This window comes from Halichoerus grypus, chromosome 8 (genome assembly GCF_964656455.1).
Source record: "Halichoerus grypus chromosome 8, mHalGry1.hap1.1, whole genome shotgun sequence".
In the NCBI taxonomy this organism is placed as follows: Eukaryota; Metazoa; Chordata; class Mammalia; order Carnivora; family Phocidae; genus Halichoerus; species Halichoerus grypus.
Genome location: NC_135719.1, coordinates 9133243 through 9152425, shown reverse-complemented (window position 1 = coordinate 9152425; position 19183 = coordinate 9133243). Strand labels below are relative to the sequence as shown.

The following is a 19183-nucleotide window of genomic DNA, read 5'->3' as shown; positions in this document are numbered from 1 at the left end:
TGTTAAATTTATTACTGAGAATTTTATTCTTTTTGCTGCCATTATAAGTGAGATTGCTTTTTTAAAATTTTCATTTCTGAACTACTCATTGCTGGTATACAAACTAAAGTTGACTTTAAAAATTTTTTTTAATTTAAATTCAATTAAGGGCGCCTGGGTGGCTCAGTTGGTTAAGCAACTGCCTTCGGCTCAGGTCATGATCCTGGGGTCCTGGGATCAAGTCCCACATTGGGCTCCCCCTGCTCTGCGGGGAGCCTGCTTCTCCCTATCCCTCTGCTGCTCCTCCTGCTTGTGTGCTCTCTCTCTCTCTGTCAAATAAATAATTAAAATCTTAAAAAAAAATAAATTCAATTTAGTTAACATATAGTATATTATTAGTTTCAGGGGTAGAAATCAGTGATTCATTGGTTGCATATAACACCCAGTGCTCATTACATCAAATGTCCTCTTTAATGCCCATCACCCAGTTACCCCATACCCCCCACCCACCTCCCCTCCAGCAACCCTCTGTGTTTCCTAGAGTTAAGAGTCTCTTATGGTTTCCCTCCCTCTCTGTTTTTATCTTCTTTTATTTTCCCTTCCCTTAGCTATATTCATCTGTTTTGTTTCTTAAGTTCCACATATGAGTGAGATCATATAATTGTCTTTCTCTGATTGCCTTATTTTGCTTAGCATAATATCCTCTAGTTCCATCCATGTCTTTGCAAATGACAAGATTTCATTCCTTTTGATGGCTGAGTAATATTCCATACAATTCACTTTTGTATGTTGATTTTTTTTTTTTCATGGCCACATTGCAGAACTTGTTCTGATAGTTTTTTTGGTGGATTCTTTAAGACTTTGTATATACAAAACCAAGCCATTTGTAAATAGAGATCATTCTACTTCCTCTTTTCCAGTCTGTATGCCAGTCACTCATTCATTCCTAAATGCCCTGGCCAGAACCTCCAGTACAATGTTGAACAGAGGTGGTGAGTGAGGATGGCTATCCTTATCTTGCTTCTAATTGTGGGGGGAAAAGCATTCAGTCTTTCTCTATATGTATCATGTTAGCTATGAGTTTTAAGTGGATCCCTTTATCAGGTGCAGAAAGTTCTCTTCTATCCCTAATGTGGTGAGTGTTTTTATCATGAAAGTGTGATGGATTTCATCAAATGCTTTTCCTGTGTTTGTTGAGACAATAATTTGGTTTTTATCCTTTATTCTGTTATTATGGTGGATTATTACATTAGTTGATTTTCAGATGTTAAACCAATCCTGCATTCCTGGGATAAATCCCGCTTGACCATGGTATGCAATCCTTTTAGTTTGCTCTATTTGGTTTGCTCCTTGTAGCTTCCTACTGGTTTCTCTTCTGGTCTGTGTCTGGTTTCTACTCTTGCTTCCCTAGAGTCCTTTTTCATTTACTTTTCAAAAAATAGAGTAGCCAGAGAAACCCTAAAACATGTTAGATCATTTGCTCAAAATCCTGTAGGGAATGCTTTGCTCAGAGAGAAGTGAAGGCCTTTGCCATGCTTTCCAGGCCCTGCATGAATGGTCCCCATTCCTCCCCTCAGCTCCAGCTCCCCTCTTTGGCTCCAGAAGTCCTGTCCAGCATGCTCTTCCTTGAACAAATCAGCCTGTTGTCATTCAGAGCATCTGAACAGGCTCCTTCTGATATTTGTATGGCAACTTCCTTTCCTCCTTTACGTCTTTGTTCAGAGATGTTGCCTTCACTAGGAGGCCTATTTTAGACAGTCTCTTAGATCTTAATCCATACTGGCACATCTGATGTCTTTACCCTGTTTTTACTTTTCCTCTTTTTCCCTTAGCATTTATCACATTTTAGAAAACAAATGTAATGTATTATTCAAAAATATATTATCTATTAACTATTTTTTTCACACTAACTCAACCCTTTTGAGTGCAAAAATCTTTGCTTTATCCATTTATCCCAGCACATAGTAGGTGCTCAATAAATATCTGTTGGATGAATGAATACCATATATAAAGCTCCTGGGCCAGAGCCTAATTTTTGGAAAATGTTCAACGAATATTTGATGGTGCTCTCTATTCAAATACTATTACATGGTGGGGGTAGAATAATGCAAAACGAAAATTTCCTGTTTTCTGGAGTTTGCAGACTGGAAGAGGAGACAGACATTAATAAAATAATCACACAACTGAGTGAATAATCACAAATCAAATTGTGCAATGAGAAAAGGGGGGAAAAGGATAAACACACTGATAAAGAACCTGGGCCTAGACTAGCGGTCAGGGAAGCCTTCCCAGAGGAGGTGAGAACCAAATTAGGATTTGAAGGATGAGGTATGAGCTACAGGTGAAGGAAGAGGGAAGGTCCAGAGCCTTTTAGGCTGTGGCATTAGCAAGGACAAAGGATAAGTGATGGGAACATGTTCCAAGGCTTGGCAAAGGGCCAAAGGGGCAGAAATACAGACCGTACAAGAGAGTGATGTGAGACAAGGCTGGGTGGAGGGGTGGCATCAGCCAGACTTGGTAGATCCTCCTGGACCATGTTTCAGATTTGGATTTTCATCCAAGAGCAAGATTGGGTGTGGGTTAGCAATGTGAGGGTACCCTAACCAGATATTCTTGAGAAGATCCCCCTAGTTGCAGCTTGAAGAACAATTTGAAGGGGGCCTAGAGTGGATATGGATAGATTTGTTCTGGAGTTATGGCAGTAGTTAGGGGAGAGATATTCAGGTGATTTTCATTTATTCCATTTCTTTATGCTTAACTGTATTTTCTAATTTTTCTAAAATGATCATGCAACCCATTTGCATTTTTATTATGCAGGATATTAAACTGTAAATTTCAACCAAGGGCTAATAACTCTAGAAACCCTAGACATTACATTTCTCAGTGAGGTCCTAGACCCCCATGCACTTGGACTAGGGTGGAAACAACAGAAATCAAAAGGAATGGACAACTTAAGAATACTCTAGACATCAAAATGGGGGAGTTTGAGAGTGTGCCCACATGTAGGTGGTAAGGTCAGGTAGGTGAGGAAGATGCATGCTCAGTTTCTCAGAAAGTAGTATTCTATTCTCTGGAAAGGGGAGGACTAGGAACGGTCATGGCTTGGTGAGGAGACTATTAGGATCCTGGTATCTGAATGCTAAAGATTGCAAGAAGCTTTGTGTGCTGTGTGGAACTGAAGATACTGTCCATCCCATGATCCCCATCTCCTGGTATTCTGCTCCCCTTGAGTGTGGGTGAGACCTGGGACTTGCTTCTAACCAATAGAATATGAGAAAAGTGAGGGCATGTTTGTCCTGTGATTATGTTGTGTTATGTAAGACTCTGTCTTGTTTACACACTCACTATGGTAACTTCCTATTGATGAAGAAAGTGGTCATGATGCGGAAGCCCACATTGCAAGGAGCGGTGAGTGGTGTTTAGAAATTGCAGGTAGCCTCTAGAAGCTGAGAATGGTCTTCAGCCAACAGACAACAAGAAACCAGGGGCCTCAGGGCTATTACTGCAATGAAATGATACTGCTAACAGCCCGTTTGAATGGGGAAACAGACACTTCCCCAGTGGAGCCTTCAGATGGAGACTCAGCCCTGGCCAAGTTTCCATCTGATTACAGCCTATAAGACCATAAACAGAGAATTTAGCTAAGCCCTGGATTCCTGCCCCATGGAAACTGTATGATAATAAGTGAGTGCTGTTTGAAACTGCTAAGTTTGTGGTAATTTATTATACAACAATATAGATAAACAATTTCTAGATCTAGGCCGTCTGAGTTACAGAATATTTCACTTCCAAGAGAGAATTTGGTCATTTTGTTCCTCCATGTACTGGGGATGGGGATTCATTTTTCTCTAGGGACCTCTCCTGACTGGCAAATGACAATCCTGCAGGCTCACCATCTGCAAACACATAGAGATGAACCTTCATTTCCTCACTTAGTTCTGTCAGTGATGCCATTCAAGTCCATATTATGTTTCAGGAACTGGGGTAGATTTTAATTTAATTTGACTTAATTTAATCTCTGCTTTCTCTCACTCTTCACACTGTCCCATAGGTTAGATCTTATTATACCCACTTTGCAGATGTGGAAACTGAGATTTGAGGCAATCAAGTAAGCCCAGAACCCAAGACCACAAAAGTGGCAGCTCCAAGCTTCAAGCCCAAGCCCTGTAATTCCTCACTCAGCAGCTCAGCTCTGGCATTCACAGACCTCTGTGGCTTGCTACCAATAGAGTTCTCTGTCCTTGTCACCATGACTACCTCTGAACATCAAAATCCACTCAAGCTTCAGCTAAATGGTTAGAACCCTAAGGCAAGCACTGGACTCAAGCTGAAAAAGTTGTTTGTTTCATTGGCCCCGTGACACATTAATCCTATGATGTGACCTCATACCCGTCACGTAACTGACCTCTTGAACTGTAGCAGTCCTTATTTAAATGATGAAGAAATTGGGGTGCCTGGGTGGCTCAGTCAATTAAGCATCTGCCTTTGGCTCAGGTCATGATCCCAGGGTTGGTTTGAGCCCCTCATTGGGCTCCCTGCTTAGCCGGGAGTCTGCTTCTTCCTCTGCCCACCCCCTACCCCCTGCTCATGCTCTCTCTCTCTCTCAAATAAATATAAAAATAAAAATAAATAAATGATGAAGAAATTGAACTACGAGCTATCTTAGACTCTTTCTAGAACTATGTTGAATGCAGAGAGATCACTAGATCTCTAGGGCACTAGATCTAGAGTCTGACAGATGTAGACTTGTATCTCAGCACTGCCTCTTGCTAGCTATGGGAACATGGAACTTTACCCTTCGTGAGCGTCACTGTTTCCGTTGTAAAACAGGACTGGTGATTTCACCATCTGGTGTTCCCGTGAAGATTAACTGTGATGTGTAATCATGTACGTAGGACACTTAGCACAGGGCTTGGCATTTATATGGGCTCCCCAAAGAGTGGTGACAAATTACTGAAGACTAGTATGAAGGCTCTTAAAATTTATTTCTACTTGAAGAAGTAAATTAAATTCTTAAAATTCTGTGGCTTTTTGCTCCATTCGTGATAAAAGAATATTTATGAATTTCCCAGTGGTTTAAGTTTAGCTTTTTTCTGAGGAGAAGTGTGGAAGTGACCTCTGACCGCTAGCGTCTTGACTGAGTTATCCCACCCCCTTGTGAAAATGGATAGGGTGAAGGCTTGCCACTTTGCCTTTGGATAGTGTTGTAGTTTTCTTGGAGCAGGATGTTCTGTAAAAATCTATTACATAACCCATTCAGTGACGTACAGTGAAGGAACATTGATGGAGGAGGACGTTTTGGCATTTCTACTTTCAACCCCACATGGACATCCCAATGGGGAGTGCAAACAACATGGGGTGATGGTATGGGTTTAAACTTTGAGAAAATAAGTCCTCTCAAAAAGTCCTCTTCTATAGAATCAGAGGAATTACTGGAGCCGTGGGTGCTGAGTGTCCACACGCATCGGGAGGCAGTCCGAAACCCCAAAGACACTAATTTTGGGGCCCCAGTTCACCTACTCCATGCAGTGGGCTTGGTTTCTTGGAGTAGAAGTAACTGAGTATTATCTAACTCATTTAGACTTTAGCTGCTTAAATTTTTTGCTTTTTTTTTTTATGTATAGCCACCAGTTGACAAAGTAGATAACCTCATTTCTGATGGGTTTTACATTCTTAGTTACACCAACAGAGCAGAAGAGAAGCAGAGAGATATGCTCAGACAGTGGACCAGAACTCTAGACATTTGCCCACCAGATAGACCAAAAATGCAGAGCCTCGGAGTGACATTCACATTAGTGGTTTGGTGCCTGGATCCCACCACCATCTGGGAGATCAAATACTTTGTGTTTGCTCATCAGTTCATTAGTTGATTCCAGACGTTTGTTCTTTGTTCAGATCTTATATGGACACTATACATTAAACAGCATTTTTTAAAAAATTGGATAATTAGTGTTTTTATTACTGAGTTGTAAGGATTCTTTATATATTATGACTACAAGGTTTTTATCAGATATATGATGTGCAAATATTTCCTCTCATTCTGTGGACTATCTTTTCACTTTTGGATGGTTATCATTTTCAGGACAGAAGTTTTAAAATTTTGGCATACTCCAATTTACCTAATTTTCTCTTCTTTCTTGTGCTTTTGGTGTTTTTTTATTATTTTAATTTTTAAAAAATTAACATAATGTATTATTTGTTTCAGGGGTACAGGTCTGTGATTCATCAGTATTACACAATTCACAGCGTAAACAACATTTTTATAAGCTTTTTTTTAAAAAAGGAAAACATTTACATCACATTCCCAGTATGCACACAGGTGTGTATGTGCATTGAAATAAAAGTTTCTCAGATCACGGCTGACCTTCCCTACATGAAACAGCTCTGATCTATTTTATTCCAGTTGATACAATTTCATTAACAAAATTAGGCAAAACCTATTACATTGATTTTACAATCAACTACTGGGTCACAACTTGCAGTCCAAAAAACACTGTGCCTAGAAAATCTAGAGAACTTTTTGTTTCAAAGCAGAACCCCCTCACCCCCTCTCCTCCTACCTCCTTGACCGCACATTCTCTGAGACCTTTAGCATAGATGCTTTGGGGGCCAACCCTGTACTCTGTTCCTGATGCATTTCTTCATAGATATTACCTGTTCCCGTGGCTTCATTATGATCATTGTTACTGTAGTGACTCCTGAGGATATATCCCCAGCTCCAGATCTCTCTAGAATTCTGTATCTGTGCTTCTAGCATGATTCTGAAAAGTTCCATGTAGCTCTGTGCCCATCATCTTGAGATCAGCATGTCCCAGATCAAAATGATTATCTTCTCTAAACACCTCAGTTTCCTTCCTTGGGTGATTAATGGCTTTCTTCTTCTCCCATTTACCCTGACTAAACATTTCAGGCCATCACTGACTGTTTATTTTGCTCTTCACAACTAGTCTGTCATCAAATCTTGTGAACTTTGCTTACAACCTTCACCTCGCTTTTCCATCCTTGCTACCATACCCCTTTGATTAAAAAAAAAAAAGTGACTTATTACCTAAGGACTTGAATCTGACCTCTTTAGAACACTGGGTCTCAAACCTTATGTGCTAATGGCACCCCACACTGCACGATGTATTGATCCCCAATTAGGAGCTGAAAAGAAAGAAGTCTTTTCTCGTTACTCAGGAATCAGCCTCACCTCTTTGACTAATATGACATTTGCCGTGTGTTTCCTGCCATATAATGTGACTGTTTGGATTCATAGTTATTTGTTATGCTGTTATGCCATTAGGTATCTTCTAGAGGGTTTGGATCTGGGAGTCACCTTGAATCTTCTCAACATCAGAGAGTAACCAAGCCATACTGACGGTGTCCTCTAAACCAATTATTCTCCAACATCCATGTGCATATGAATTATCTGCTGGAATAAAAGTTCTGATTCAGCAGGCCAGGGATGGGGCTTAAGAGTCTATGCTTCTGCTTGGCTCCTGGGAAACTGTGAAGGTGCTGGTGGGAGCCCCATGCTTTGAGTAGCCAGGCTGCAAGCTTTCCTTCAACCCGTCTTTCTCCATTCTCCCTCCATGCCACCATTTTATCTGTTGCCCTTGTCACCTCATGTCCTCCTGACTGGTCTGCCTGCTGCCTGCCCCTCCCCACCTCTCATGTGTCCCTCGTAAAACTATGATCTAATGGATCATTACCTCTGCAGTGAACTCCCCAAAACAGAAGTGCCGTGCAAATCAGAAATGCAGGGTCACCTAACAGACCTGGCCTGTGGTCTAGGACGAAGCTGGGTACTTTGCTTGGAAGATCCTCATTCTTTCTTTTCATGCTTCCTTCTCTTCTGACCCCCTTGATGTGGCTACTGTACTACCCCCCACACTCCCAGGACTGATTTTCCTTTTGCACCAGCCCAACCCAGGCCCTACGCGCTGTGACTCCTAGATTTGGCACACTGCCTTGGGGTTCCCAGTAACACTTTCCACGTGTTTCTTTTTTTTGTTGTTGTTTTTTAAAGATTTATTTATTTGAGAGAGAGAGAGAGAACACAAGCAGGGGGAGGGGCAGTGGGAGAGGGAGAAGCAGACTCCCCGCTGAGCAGGGAGCCCGATGCGGGACTCGATCCCAGGACCCTGAGATCATGACCTGAGCCAAAGGCAGATGCTTAACCGAATGAGTCACCCAGGCGCCCTTCAATGTGTTCCTTCTTAAATCCACGGTTACCAGATTATGTGGGGTTACAGAAGAGAGGGGCTGAAGAAGCCAAAAGGTGATTAGAAGAAAACATGATTGGGAAGGATAAATGACATGACCCATCAGTGACAACTAGCCTCACCTTCTTGCTGACTGCCCTGTGGTTGTGCTGGTCTCTCGGAGCTGGGGGTCCCCCCTGCCATGGATTTGCCCTGGGGCTGGTGAATCCCAGACCACTGATACCGTAGGATTCCTCTGTCGGTTGTGGGAAGCCATGATGTCTAAGTGCTAGATTTTTATTTTATTTTATTTTAGTTTAACTCATTATCTTTATTTTTACTGCCGGCTCTATTGCTCAGTATTAGATAATATATTGCAAAGAGGAGTGTCTTTGATCAAGCAGGCAGAGGCCAGGGCAGGGCTAGTGTGGGAGACTCAGGAGAATAACAGGTGTGCAGGAAGCAGAGGTGGGAAGTGGGGTTCCTGGGTGGGGGTCCCACTCTGTCTAATGTCTGAAATCTTGGAAGGGTGACCCAGCCTCATTGACCTGTTCCCCCAATCCTCAGGGTTGGGAGGGAGTATGGGGAAGCAGATCACTCTTTAACAGGCCTTAAGGATAAGTTACTAGGACTGTGCAGAATACTCCTTTTCTTAAAAAAAAAAAAAAAAAAAGGCAAACAGGCAACAAACTCTCCCTCCCAGAATCACGCCATTGTGTCTTTAACCTTGAAGTTTCCTTCTGTCCAGAAAGTGGGTCTTTGTGTGACCTTCGCAGGCTCAGGGCACAGACTAAAGGGTCACTAAGACATGGGCCAAAGGCATTTTTATTCTTATCTGCCTCCCACTGCTGCAAAGGTTGTGAAATTCTTCCATGGAAGAAAACAATGAATTTGGCAGAAATTCTTCCATGGAAGAAAACAATGAATTTGGCAGAAAAATCGTGACATAACCGTTTTCCCCTCTAAGGAACCAGCATTGCTTTCCAGCGTGTGAATGTTTTCCCGTGTGTCCCCAGGGCCATGAGTGTTTTAAGAAGTTTTCACTGCAATGCTGCCTTCACTCAGCCTTCACGTCCCACCCCCTCCCAGCCCATCCTCCAGAGTCGCCAGGGTTCCCGAGTATAAACCAAGAGACTGACAAGAGCCCTGGCAGGGATGAGCAACAGAAATACAAGGAGCATAGTGTAAGGAAGGTGGTGGAAGGTGGGAGGCAGGACGGGGAGGGGAAGGTATTTTCAGCAGCAGTGGGGACTCCTGAGACCCATTTTCAAGACAGACACTTTGCTTGGAGCAATTTTCTGCATTTATGCCTCTTTAATGGTCAGTGGTGCAATCAATAGAACGCCTGCTCCCTGGTTAATAATGGGGCTGTTGGGTGGCAGCAATATTGGAGCCTGCTGGCTTTGGGATCCATGGGCTGACAAAAAGACCATTGAACATTGACTTTTTCACTTTTCTTTCTCTTTCCCCAGGGCAGCCACCGAAGTTCTGGCAGCATTGCTGAAATCCAGTAAGCACCTCTTTTGAAAAGTGGTTATTTCTTTCCCCTCTGAGTTCAGTGAAAGATGCTCTCTGTATCTCCATGGCTCATTTTCAGCCTGGAAGGCAATAGAGCCATTCCTGGGTCTTCAGGGTGAGATGGAGAATATTATGGCTGTTCCATGCACAAGGCTGCAACGAGAGAGTTAGTATCTGTCCATGTGGGCATGCTTGTGCATAGTGCCGTCAAGGCAATTTATTCTAAAGGGAGTGTGTTGTCTTCTGCAGCCCCGAGGAACTCTCCAGTTCCTTCGAACAGGGCCAGTGGGCCCTTAAGCATTGTTGGAATAAAGTCCCGTTTCCATTAGGATTGTCCTGTAGAAGAAAAGGTGATGGCACTGGGTGGGTGGGAAGTAGGACTCTTGCCTTTGCTTCTGATCCCAGTTCATGACTCTGTATTCTCGGGCAGGTGGGGTGTTGGGAGTCGCTTGGACAGTGTAGATTCTAATAACAAATTTATATTAAAAAGTTGGCTCTCTTCTCAGTTACTTGAGTGATTGCAAAAGAATAGCTCTGGGGGTCTGAATAATTTGAAGATTTTTTTTTTTTTTTTTTTGCCTAGTAGCCCTGGTCTAATTACATTGGGAGTCAGTTTCATGTGTGCAATATATTAGAAGGCACTATGCACTTGGGAGTGAAGAAGTCTTAGTGTAATGTTTTTATTTTTTTCCCCTCCTTACCTCTTCATCTATTTTAATTTGGCGCCTTGGAAACCCATTCCTTCAATTGTGATATTTGTTTCTCTATAGGGAGCCCGAGGCCTGTGGGTAATAGGTGAACTTTAATAAAACTTATAAATAAATAAATAAAAATAAAAACACCTTTTCCCCCCAACCATAGATCTCTGTCAACTCTCGGCACAGAGAAAGCCATATCACTTAGCACTTCCTTTTGTAGGCTGAAGAAAAAAAAAGAAATTAAAGCTTGAATTCACTTGGTCAGTTGGAACATTGTACAGTACGCAGGCACGTGTGTTCACGGCTCTCTGTCCTGCAGGTGGAATGGAGGTGTTTCGCAGCAGGCTGGCATCATGGTTCTTGTTATTTACCTACCTGCTTGCAGCAACTCGTGATGATACCAGGTGTTTGGTGCTGGAAGAGTTCTGGGATTGCGGGAAGTAAGGGAGCTGAGAGGGGCCGGGGGAACCAGCCCAGTCTAGGTGGGGGAGGCCTCCGTGTCTCACAGGAAGAGAGCCCTGAGAAAGGCTGATGTCCTTTTCTACACACACAGTAGGCTTAGAGTCGAGTGTCCCGAGGCACAGTGTACCTACCATGTGTAGAAATCTGAAAGCAGGCACATGCCCGTTATTAACTATTTCCATACGGGGCACCAGGCATGGACCCAGGGGAAACCAAAAAGCAGTGACAATATACCGACTAATTCAGGCTTAGAACATGTAGCCAGGTTTTCAAAACGCTGACTGTCCTTAGCAAAGTGAGCATGCTGTGCTAGCGGATCAACTTTAAAAAAGTTTCTCACTTCTACTTTGCCTTCAGAGCTCAGGTCAGACCTTTTCTCTAGAAAAACTTGCCCTGGGGTGCCTGGGTGGCTTAGTCGGTTGAGCGGCCGACTCTAGATTTTGGCTCAGGACATGATCTCGGGGTCCTGGGATCGAGCCTTGGGTTGGGCTCTGCACTCAATGGGGAGCCTGCTTGAGGATTTCTTTCCCTCTCCCTCTGCCCCTCCCCTTGCTCTCATTCTCTGTCTCTCTAAAATCAATAAATGAATCTTAAAAAAAAGTACTTTTGCAGGCAAGGGTCATCTTTGTGGATCGCTGAATTATTTGCATCAGCACAATGAAAAGCTTGAAATAAATTTGTGGACTAAACATTAAAACGAATGAATGATTTCTGAATGAGTATATATGAATGAATAAAATGAATGAATGATACTTATATGTATGAAAATTACCGCCCTCTACTACCTGAACCCAAAAACCCACACATAGAACCAATGATCTTAACATTTGTGGTTCTAATGTCTATTTAACTATATTAATAGACTATTGGGGAACTGATAGCCTGCTATCCTCTGCATATAAAACATGTTTTATTGTCCCACTAGAAGGGTGTATGGGGTTATTTGCTAATTCTGCTTAGCTGTCTGCACAGACTTTTGTCTGTATCTTAGGTTCTTTGTAACATGACAGAGTTGGATGAAAGGTTCTCTACTATGCTTTCGATCACTGAATACTCCACCTTAATATACATCAGGGTTTCTGAACCTTGACACTCTTGCATGGTGGACGGGATAATTCTTAGTTGTTGAGGCCTGTTCTGTGCATTTCAGAATGTTTAGCAGCATCCCTCGCCTTGACTTACCAGATGCCAGTAGCACTCCCAGTTAAAAAGAACAAAATTGTCTATAGACACCACCAAATGTGCCCTGGGAGGTCAAAACTGCCTCCTATTGAAAATCACTGATGTAGATTGGACCAACCCAAAGGTTGAAGACCTTTCAAGGTTTCAGATGACCTCTCCCCAAATATTTTATTGGTATCTCATAGAAATGCTCTTTTTGCACAACTGATCTGAAATTCCCCAGCGTTGGTGCCATTCCTGTGAGTTTAAAAGAGGTAAAAATATGGATGGCGGAACGTCACTTCTGGACATGCAGAAATTCCTTGGGAAGTAGCAGGTCCTACAGATCTAGAGGATCTTAGAACAAGGAGGGCAAATAGGTTCCATTACAAGTGCCAGCTCCCACATGTGGGTGGAAGGATTCTGAGATCATATTTGAGCTCAGCAGGAAAGGTATTTAAAATAGCCAAGTCTGTCGTGGATCTGGGGAGGAGCAGTAACAGAGCACCAGGTAGTCGCCATCGTTGTTCTACCAGCATAACCAAAGTATCGCGTGGCCTGGCGGGTCTGGGTAGGGATGGCACCACTCCACGTAGGCTGGGGTTGCTGTGGGGCAGGTGTATGTCATGGAATTTTCTAGTTGCTTCGTACTGTCTTCACACATAGTTAAGACCTGACATGGAGTGTCTGTCAGTTTGGATCCCGGGTGGGTTTGTTTTCAGCTGGACCTAAATTCAAGAAGTCAGTTTCTGCCTAAAATTGAAACCCTTACCATCTGGCAGTGGATATCTGGGAATGTTTATGTGAACCTTTAGTTCCTAAACACATAATCCTTTTGGCTAGTGATCAGTCTGGTCTTGATGCTTGCTTGTCGTATAAAAGTTGGCACTGTAACGTATCTCTGTAACTGCTTCACAAAGGAAGGGCATTCCTCAGTCGAAATAAAGCTGGAAGGACCTGGCTTACTACCTTGGGGGCAGCCAGTGCTTCTGTGGCAATAAACTTGGGTGGGCTTGGCCATCTGAGGCCAGTAAGGTCCTCTCTGTGCCTAATGGGTATAGAGACGAGCTGGAGGCAGTGCCCACCAGTATCAGGGAAAGGAGGACTGAGGATATGCTTGCCCACCTTAGCAACAAAAAGAGAGGGAAGGAGCCCATGGGTTGCAGAGGACACTTGTTATGCTGCCTCCGTTCTCTCTTCCCTTCTGTAGCTACTACACGAGAAGCCATGTAGGATAGGTGGATGGCGAGAAGAGGGAAATGAACCAGAAGACACCTCTTGTCTCTTTCCCTTCCTGAGCGATAGCAGGCAAAATAAGCTTGGACGTCCCAGACTGCTATTCCAATTGTCTCCGCAATTTAGGATGCCAAAAATGAAGTCATTGCGCATTCAAGGGACCTTTTTGTAGGTGCAGGGGCTAGAAAGGTCTAATCCAAATCCCATACCTTTCATGGCATCCATTTCTCCGCTCTACTCACAGGTGCACAAACCCTACTTCAATTTCCCTGTACGGAAAGTGTTGCCCTTTGATGCGTCAGGCGACGCAAAAACTCTTAGCTTTTCATTACCAAAACTTAATAAAGGCTTTGATTAAGATATAGTGCTTCTAGTGCAGGCAATTTTTTTTTTCCTCTAATAAACCCAAGCAACATATTGTCCTTTGTCTCTCTCCATCTCATGGATTTCCTCCCATCTGCCTTTCCCTCCGCCTGTACCTCTGTGTTTCTTTTTACCTCATCCTCTTCTCCTTTTCTCACTGTCCACTCCCTCCCCTCCCCCTGCCCCACCTCTCCCTCTCTCTTTTCACTCCATAACACCCCTTCCATGAGCATTAGGTATAAATGCAGGGTTGAAAAATTGCACAGCCCTTGGAAGCGGCACTTGAATGAGTGTGTGGCATCCTGCCTGCCTGATTTGTACTTGCCCCAGTGATGAATCTTCAGGTAACGCCTTGGTATTAACCTTGCTGCCCAGATTTAAAGGTCACATTCCCACTATAAGGAATCCCCTGCAACCCCTTCTGGTTCAGGCCCCAAATCTCAAGAAGAAGAGGATGGTTTTACTTCAGACTACTCTCCAACTTAAGAATTAGCATTTAGAGGAGTCTGGAAGTTTGCAGACTGTGAGGGCGTGGGGAGGGTGCTGGAAATAGGGAAGTAAGTTAATAAAGGAAGGGAGATGAGGTGGAGGGAGGGAGAGATGCGAGGGAGCTAATGGGAGGCTTGGCAGGAAGATGAGACTTCATCACTAGTCTTCCTAGTTAATGCTCTGGCTGGCTGGCTGGCTGGCTCCTGGGACGGGCCTCAGCCTGTTGCGCTGGGTGTGTGGGAAGGGAGGGCCTTCTAGTGCCCAGGGGCCTGATCCTGTAGAGACATCCTCATGCTCTCAGCGAGGCCTGGCTGTCAGCAGGGCAGTGACGGGAGGGTATTATGGCCAGACAGTTGCTTTGCTGCAAAATGTCAAAGAATGAGCCATTTTTTGAGATGCACCCGCCTAAGGCTTTTGTAGGACTTGTAGGAGCTCTGAAGAGTTCTCAGAATGACAGTCTATGTTTTAGGATGGTTGGCATTATGATTCCTGTGATCTTACGGTGATAGACAAGGAGCCGGGGATCACCACAGCCTTGGTGGGACTCACATGTGCCATCTGGGTTCCTGTGGGGCCTGTCCTCATGTGTTGTGCCCACATAGTGTGATTTCCTCTTCTGTTACCAGGTGAGGGCCATGGGGTCAGACAGTCAGAGCTGGAAAAGACCTTGGGGGTTGTTTTAGTGCAGTGGTATTCAAACTTTTTTTTTCTTTTTTTTTGTAGAGAGCTCAGAGCCCTGTCTGTCCATTTCTACTGATTTTCCCCCAAGATGGCCTCACAGACACATTCACAAAAATATAGGGCCCCTGAGAATCGGGAAGACTATTGATCTTTTAGAAAAAATGGAAATATACTTGACATATAACATTGTGTAAATGTAATAATGCACATTGACTTGGTACCTTTATGTATTATAATTGTCATTATAGCAATACTTTGTACCTCTGTCATGTCACATAATTATCCATTCTTTTTAGTGGTTGGAATAATTAAGATAAAATCTAGCAAGTTTGGCGGTTATGACACAGTGTTGTAGTCTATATCCCAGAAAACTATTGGCATTATCCACCCCCCATCTCCTCATTTCCACATGGGGAAACTGAAGACCAGAGAGAGGGGTGACCCTCCCCCCACCCAGATCTCTGAGACTTTGAAAGTTTCTTATCCAGATGACACTTACTCCTTTTTCAGGTCTAGCACAAATACCTCTGTCTGGGGTTTTTCTGAATACTACCCAGCCCCACCTCTGCCCGGCATTAGCCTTTTTATAGAATCTTATATTTTACACCTCTAAGAACTAACCATACTGTAATCAATGATTCCTGTATCTTTGCATATGTGTATGTGTGTATGCATTTTTACTACTGGGTATAGCTCCATGAGGGCTGGGGTCCCTACTGTCTCCCCCATACTTCGCATTGGGCTGTGCCCAGAGCTGGTAACACATTAATGGAGGAAGGATTCTAGTTCCTTGAGATTTAAGTCTCATTCATTTATTTTCAATATACCTTAGTGAAGAGGCCAGCCCAATTCCTGTTCCTGGAAAGAATCAAATTGTGGTGTGATTATACACTCAGTGTCTCTTCTTCCGCCATATCTTTTGGAGAAGCATGCGGTATATTTCTGTGACAAACCAAAAATCTGCTTCAAATGATATTGACAGATCTTTGCATTTGTCACCCTGGGATGGACTGCTGCAATCGACTTTGTATGAATGCAGAATAACAAGCTACATCCATCACACTGCTGGGTTGAAATGACAACACAGAGATCTACAGTTTATTGAGTTCTTAGTGTGTCAACCACTATATATACATTTAGCCTATCAAGCAGGGGTTATAATCCCCATTTTATAGGCATAAGACCTGAGGTTTGGGAAGCGTGTGTAATGCACACTGCTTGTGGGCTGGCCCGCCATGCCAGTCTCGATGCTGGGGCCTGAGCCTTGTGCATTCCAAGAAGAGAATAATGAGGATCGGCTCATTTAGCCCAAAGAGGACAAGACCAAAAGCTGAAAGGAAGCTACATAAATATTTTCTAAGTATCTGAAGGATTTTTTTTGGGGGGGGGCAGGAGCATCTGCCATTTAGTTGAGAAAAGAGCAGTGCATGGTCCATTCCATATAAGCATCGGAATGGGACCTGCTAAGAGGTGCCCAACACAGCAGCATGGCCGTGCAAGGGACCAGAGTCTCTGCTGCGAGGCTGAGCATCAGGACGAATCTGATGAACGATGGGGTGAGGGAGAGGAAGGGAACCTGGACAGGAAGAATCACAGACTCCCATTATGTCATTCTGCGTTCAACTTGGCACATTGGTTTTTTTTTTTCTTTTTACCCCCCTTGGCTCAAAGTTCAGAACTCCCTGACAAATATTTCTGTCTTTTGCACAAGTACATAAAATATTTTTAAGGTTTAAGCTGAAAGGATACCACCTCTCCCCCTTGCTCCCCTCCCTTGCCCCCTGGGTCAAACTCCTCCCAAGCTGGGTGGGCGGACAGGGACTGGCCAGATGGCGGCGTGTGTAATTCCTCTTCTTGCCACGTGGTGGTGCTGTTCTTTTAGTTATCTTGGCTGCAGCAGCGGTGGACTATTTATTTTCAGTGAGTAATTTGTTTATCAGGAGGTTATTTTAATCTAATTTTGGCCATATTTGCTATTCCACACTATCTGTACTTCCCAGCGTTAGCAGCTTGCATGTCTTGAAGGAAATTAGCTGAAGATGGTCTCAGAGGCATTTGCTCAGCCGTTATTTAGGGGAGTTGGGAGGAGGCAGGGTGAGTGGAGCTCTGGGTTGGAAAAGCCTCTGGAATTTGTTGCATCCCCAGTGATGTGAGCATGATTGAGCAGGACTTATGGAGGGCGGGGAGCATCCCCAGCAGCTTTTTTGAGGGCTGCCTCTGGTGAGCAGCAACAAATCTTGCAGTTACCTTTCCCCATCTCCCTCACGCCCTTCTGATAACCTGTCTCTTCCTTGCTTTTGCTGCCAAGGCCAAAGGCACCACTTAAGGGAAATGCCTGTCTGCCTTCTCATGGCCCACAAGCATCCCTCATCCACTTAATAATATGTTTCTTGAACGTTTACTGCCGCCCCTGCAGGACCTAGAAAGCAGGGTGGGGTGTGGGAAGAGAATTACGGTTTGTTAGAGTACCTTCAAGGAACAGCGATCATGACTATTGATTACAGAGCCCCAACACTTGCCAGGTACCTTACATGCCCATTTTACATACAAGGAAGGTATAGCAAGAAAGGTTTACGAATTTTCCCAAGGTCCCCAACAAGGTCAGCAGAGAGCTAGGATTTGAACCCGGTTATGACTGTCTCTAAAGCAGAAAGCCTTCATATTTCAGAGGTGATCTGCGCCCTCCACATGGAGCTGGGGAAACCTGGACTCTGCTTTCCGATGCCCTGTGTGCTCTTAAATTACTTCTTCATCGTTGTACTTGACTTTAGCTTGGCTTTGCAAAAATGGGAGGGCTCCACAAGATGAGTAGTTTGAGGGTGCCTCAGTAGAAGATTCCTTTTCAAAAAAATAAATAAATAAAATGAGGAAATGACACATCTTAAACACATAAAATGGAAGCAGAAGTGGGAGATCCCAATGAATGATGGCCTGGTCTCTCCCTCACTACCCCCTCTTTCCCTGGCTGGCTGGCTGACTTACTTTATTTATTTATTTGTGTTTATTATTGAAGTATAGTTGCCATACACTGTTCTATTAGTTTCAGATGCACAACATAGTGATTCCAGAATTCTGTACATCATGCAGTGCTCACCACCGTAAAGGTAGTCACCATCTGTCACCATCCAACATTATTACAATATTATTGATTATATTCCCTATGCTCTACTTTAATCCCCATGACTAACTTATTGTGTAACTCCCTTCAGTAGCTCTTGATTGCCTCTGAGAAATGTCCATGGAAGTTCTTTGGGGCTTAAAGGAATCAAGTTTGAAAACCTCTGAAATAAATATTCACAGGACACTCTCAGAGCTCAGTCTGCTGTCTGAGATCGCGGTTTAAAGATGTGTGGACACGTCCTTCAGGCAGTTTGAAGAGTGTGCTCGTTTTTACTATGCGGTGGTCATAAGGAAGGGCTAGTGGGACACAGGGAGTGATCCAAAATGTTGTGTTCATTAGTGAGCCCTAGTCGAGGAACTTTTAAGTCTTTTGGTGTTAAGAGACTTAATTAAACAACTGAACCAAGTCTGATTAAATGGGGAGTTTCAGCAGCCAGTGGAGATTGTCATGGTTGGTAGTATGGGCAGGATGGTGAACCACCCTCCCAAGATGGCCAGGCGTCTTTGGAGTCACCCCACACTGCATCTAACAGAGCTGTGGACGGTGGTGTTGGGTTTTTCCTGCTGGACGCAAAAGTGTTGGCACATAAAATATTGTTGTAATGAGAGTTGTAATGAGAGTGGAACCAGTCCTGGTTCTTACACCCATGCAGGATACTGTATTTTAAGCAGGTGGTCCTGTACTCCGGTAGTCGTGTAAGACTAGGTCCTTATCCAGAGCCTTCTCTCTGGCTTGATTATCTGCCTGTAGGTTTGGGCCATGGTGTTCCTTTGCCAACAGTGTGAAGGCCTCCTCGGGGTGGCTCAGGGTCATGTATGAAGGGTGTGTGTTTGCTAAAAGCTCAAACCTCTTACTGTCCGAGAGGGTAAGACATGGTGGAGAATAGTGTTTGCATCGTGGTCTCAAAGCTGGCTCTCAGGAGACTGTGGATTCCAATCAGGGCCTCTCGACGTGCCTTGCTTAAGGACCGTGCTGAAACCACCTCACTTGTAAGGCAGGGAACACGATACCCTCCAAGGAGAATTGGTAAGATTTAAACAAGGTGCTGTACATGTAGTGGGAGTATAACGCTAGATCTTAGTAAATCTCTATAAAGATCATCTCTCACTTTCCTATCACCACCATTTGGAAAATCCTGGGAGTTTCAGGAACTGGTCCTGTAAAGCTTGTTGCAATGTAAATTCATCATTCTTACATCTCCCTGAGTGTTGAATAATACATAGCTGTTTTCAGCCTCTGTGTTCCCTCTAGAAGCTTTTTCTGTAAAAGGAGTAAGTACATCGTTGGAT

General features: G+C 43.8%; 1 protein-coding gene across 1 annotated transcript in view; it reads left to right on the top strand.

Moving 5' to 3' along the window:
- The window catches only part of AGBL1 (AGBL carboxypeptidase 1), a 706519-nt gene that overhangs the window by 60586 nt on the left and 626750 nt on the right, over window positions 1-19183 (top strand). Inside the window, exon 4 of the mRNA XM_078078906.1 lies at window positions 9638-9675. Coding sequence (XP_077935032.1) covers window positions 9638-9675 — 38 coding nt within the window. The remainder of the gene's footprint in view (window positions 1-9637; window positions 9676-19183) is intronic.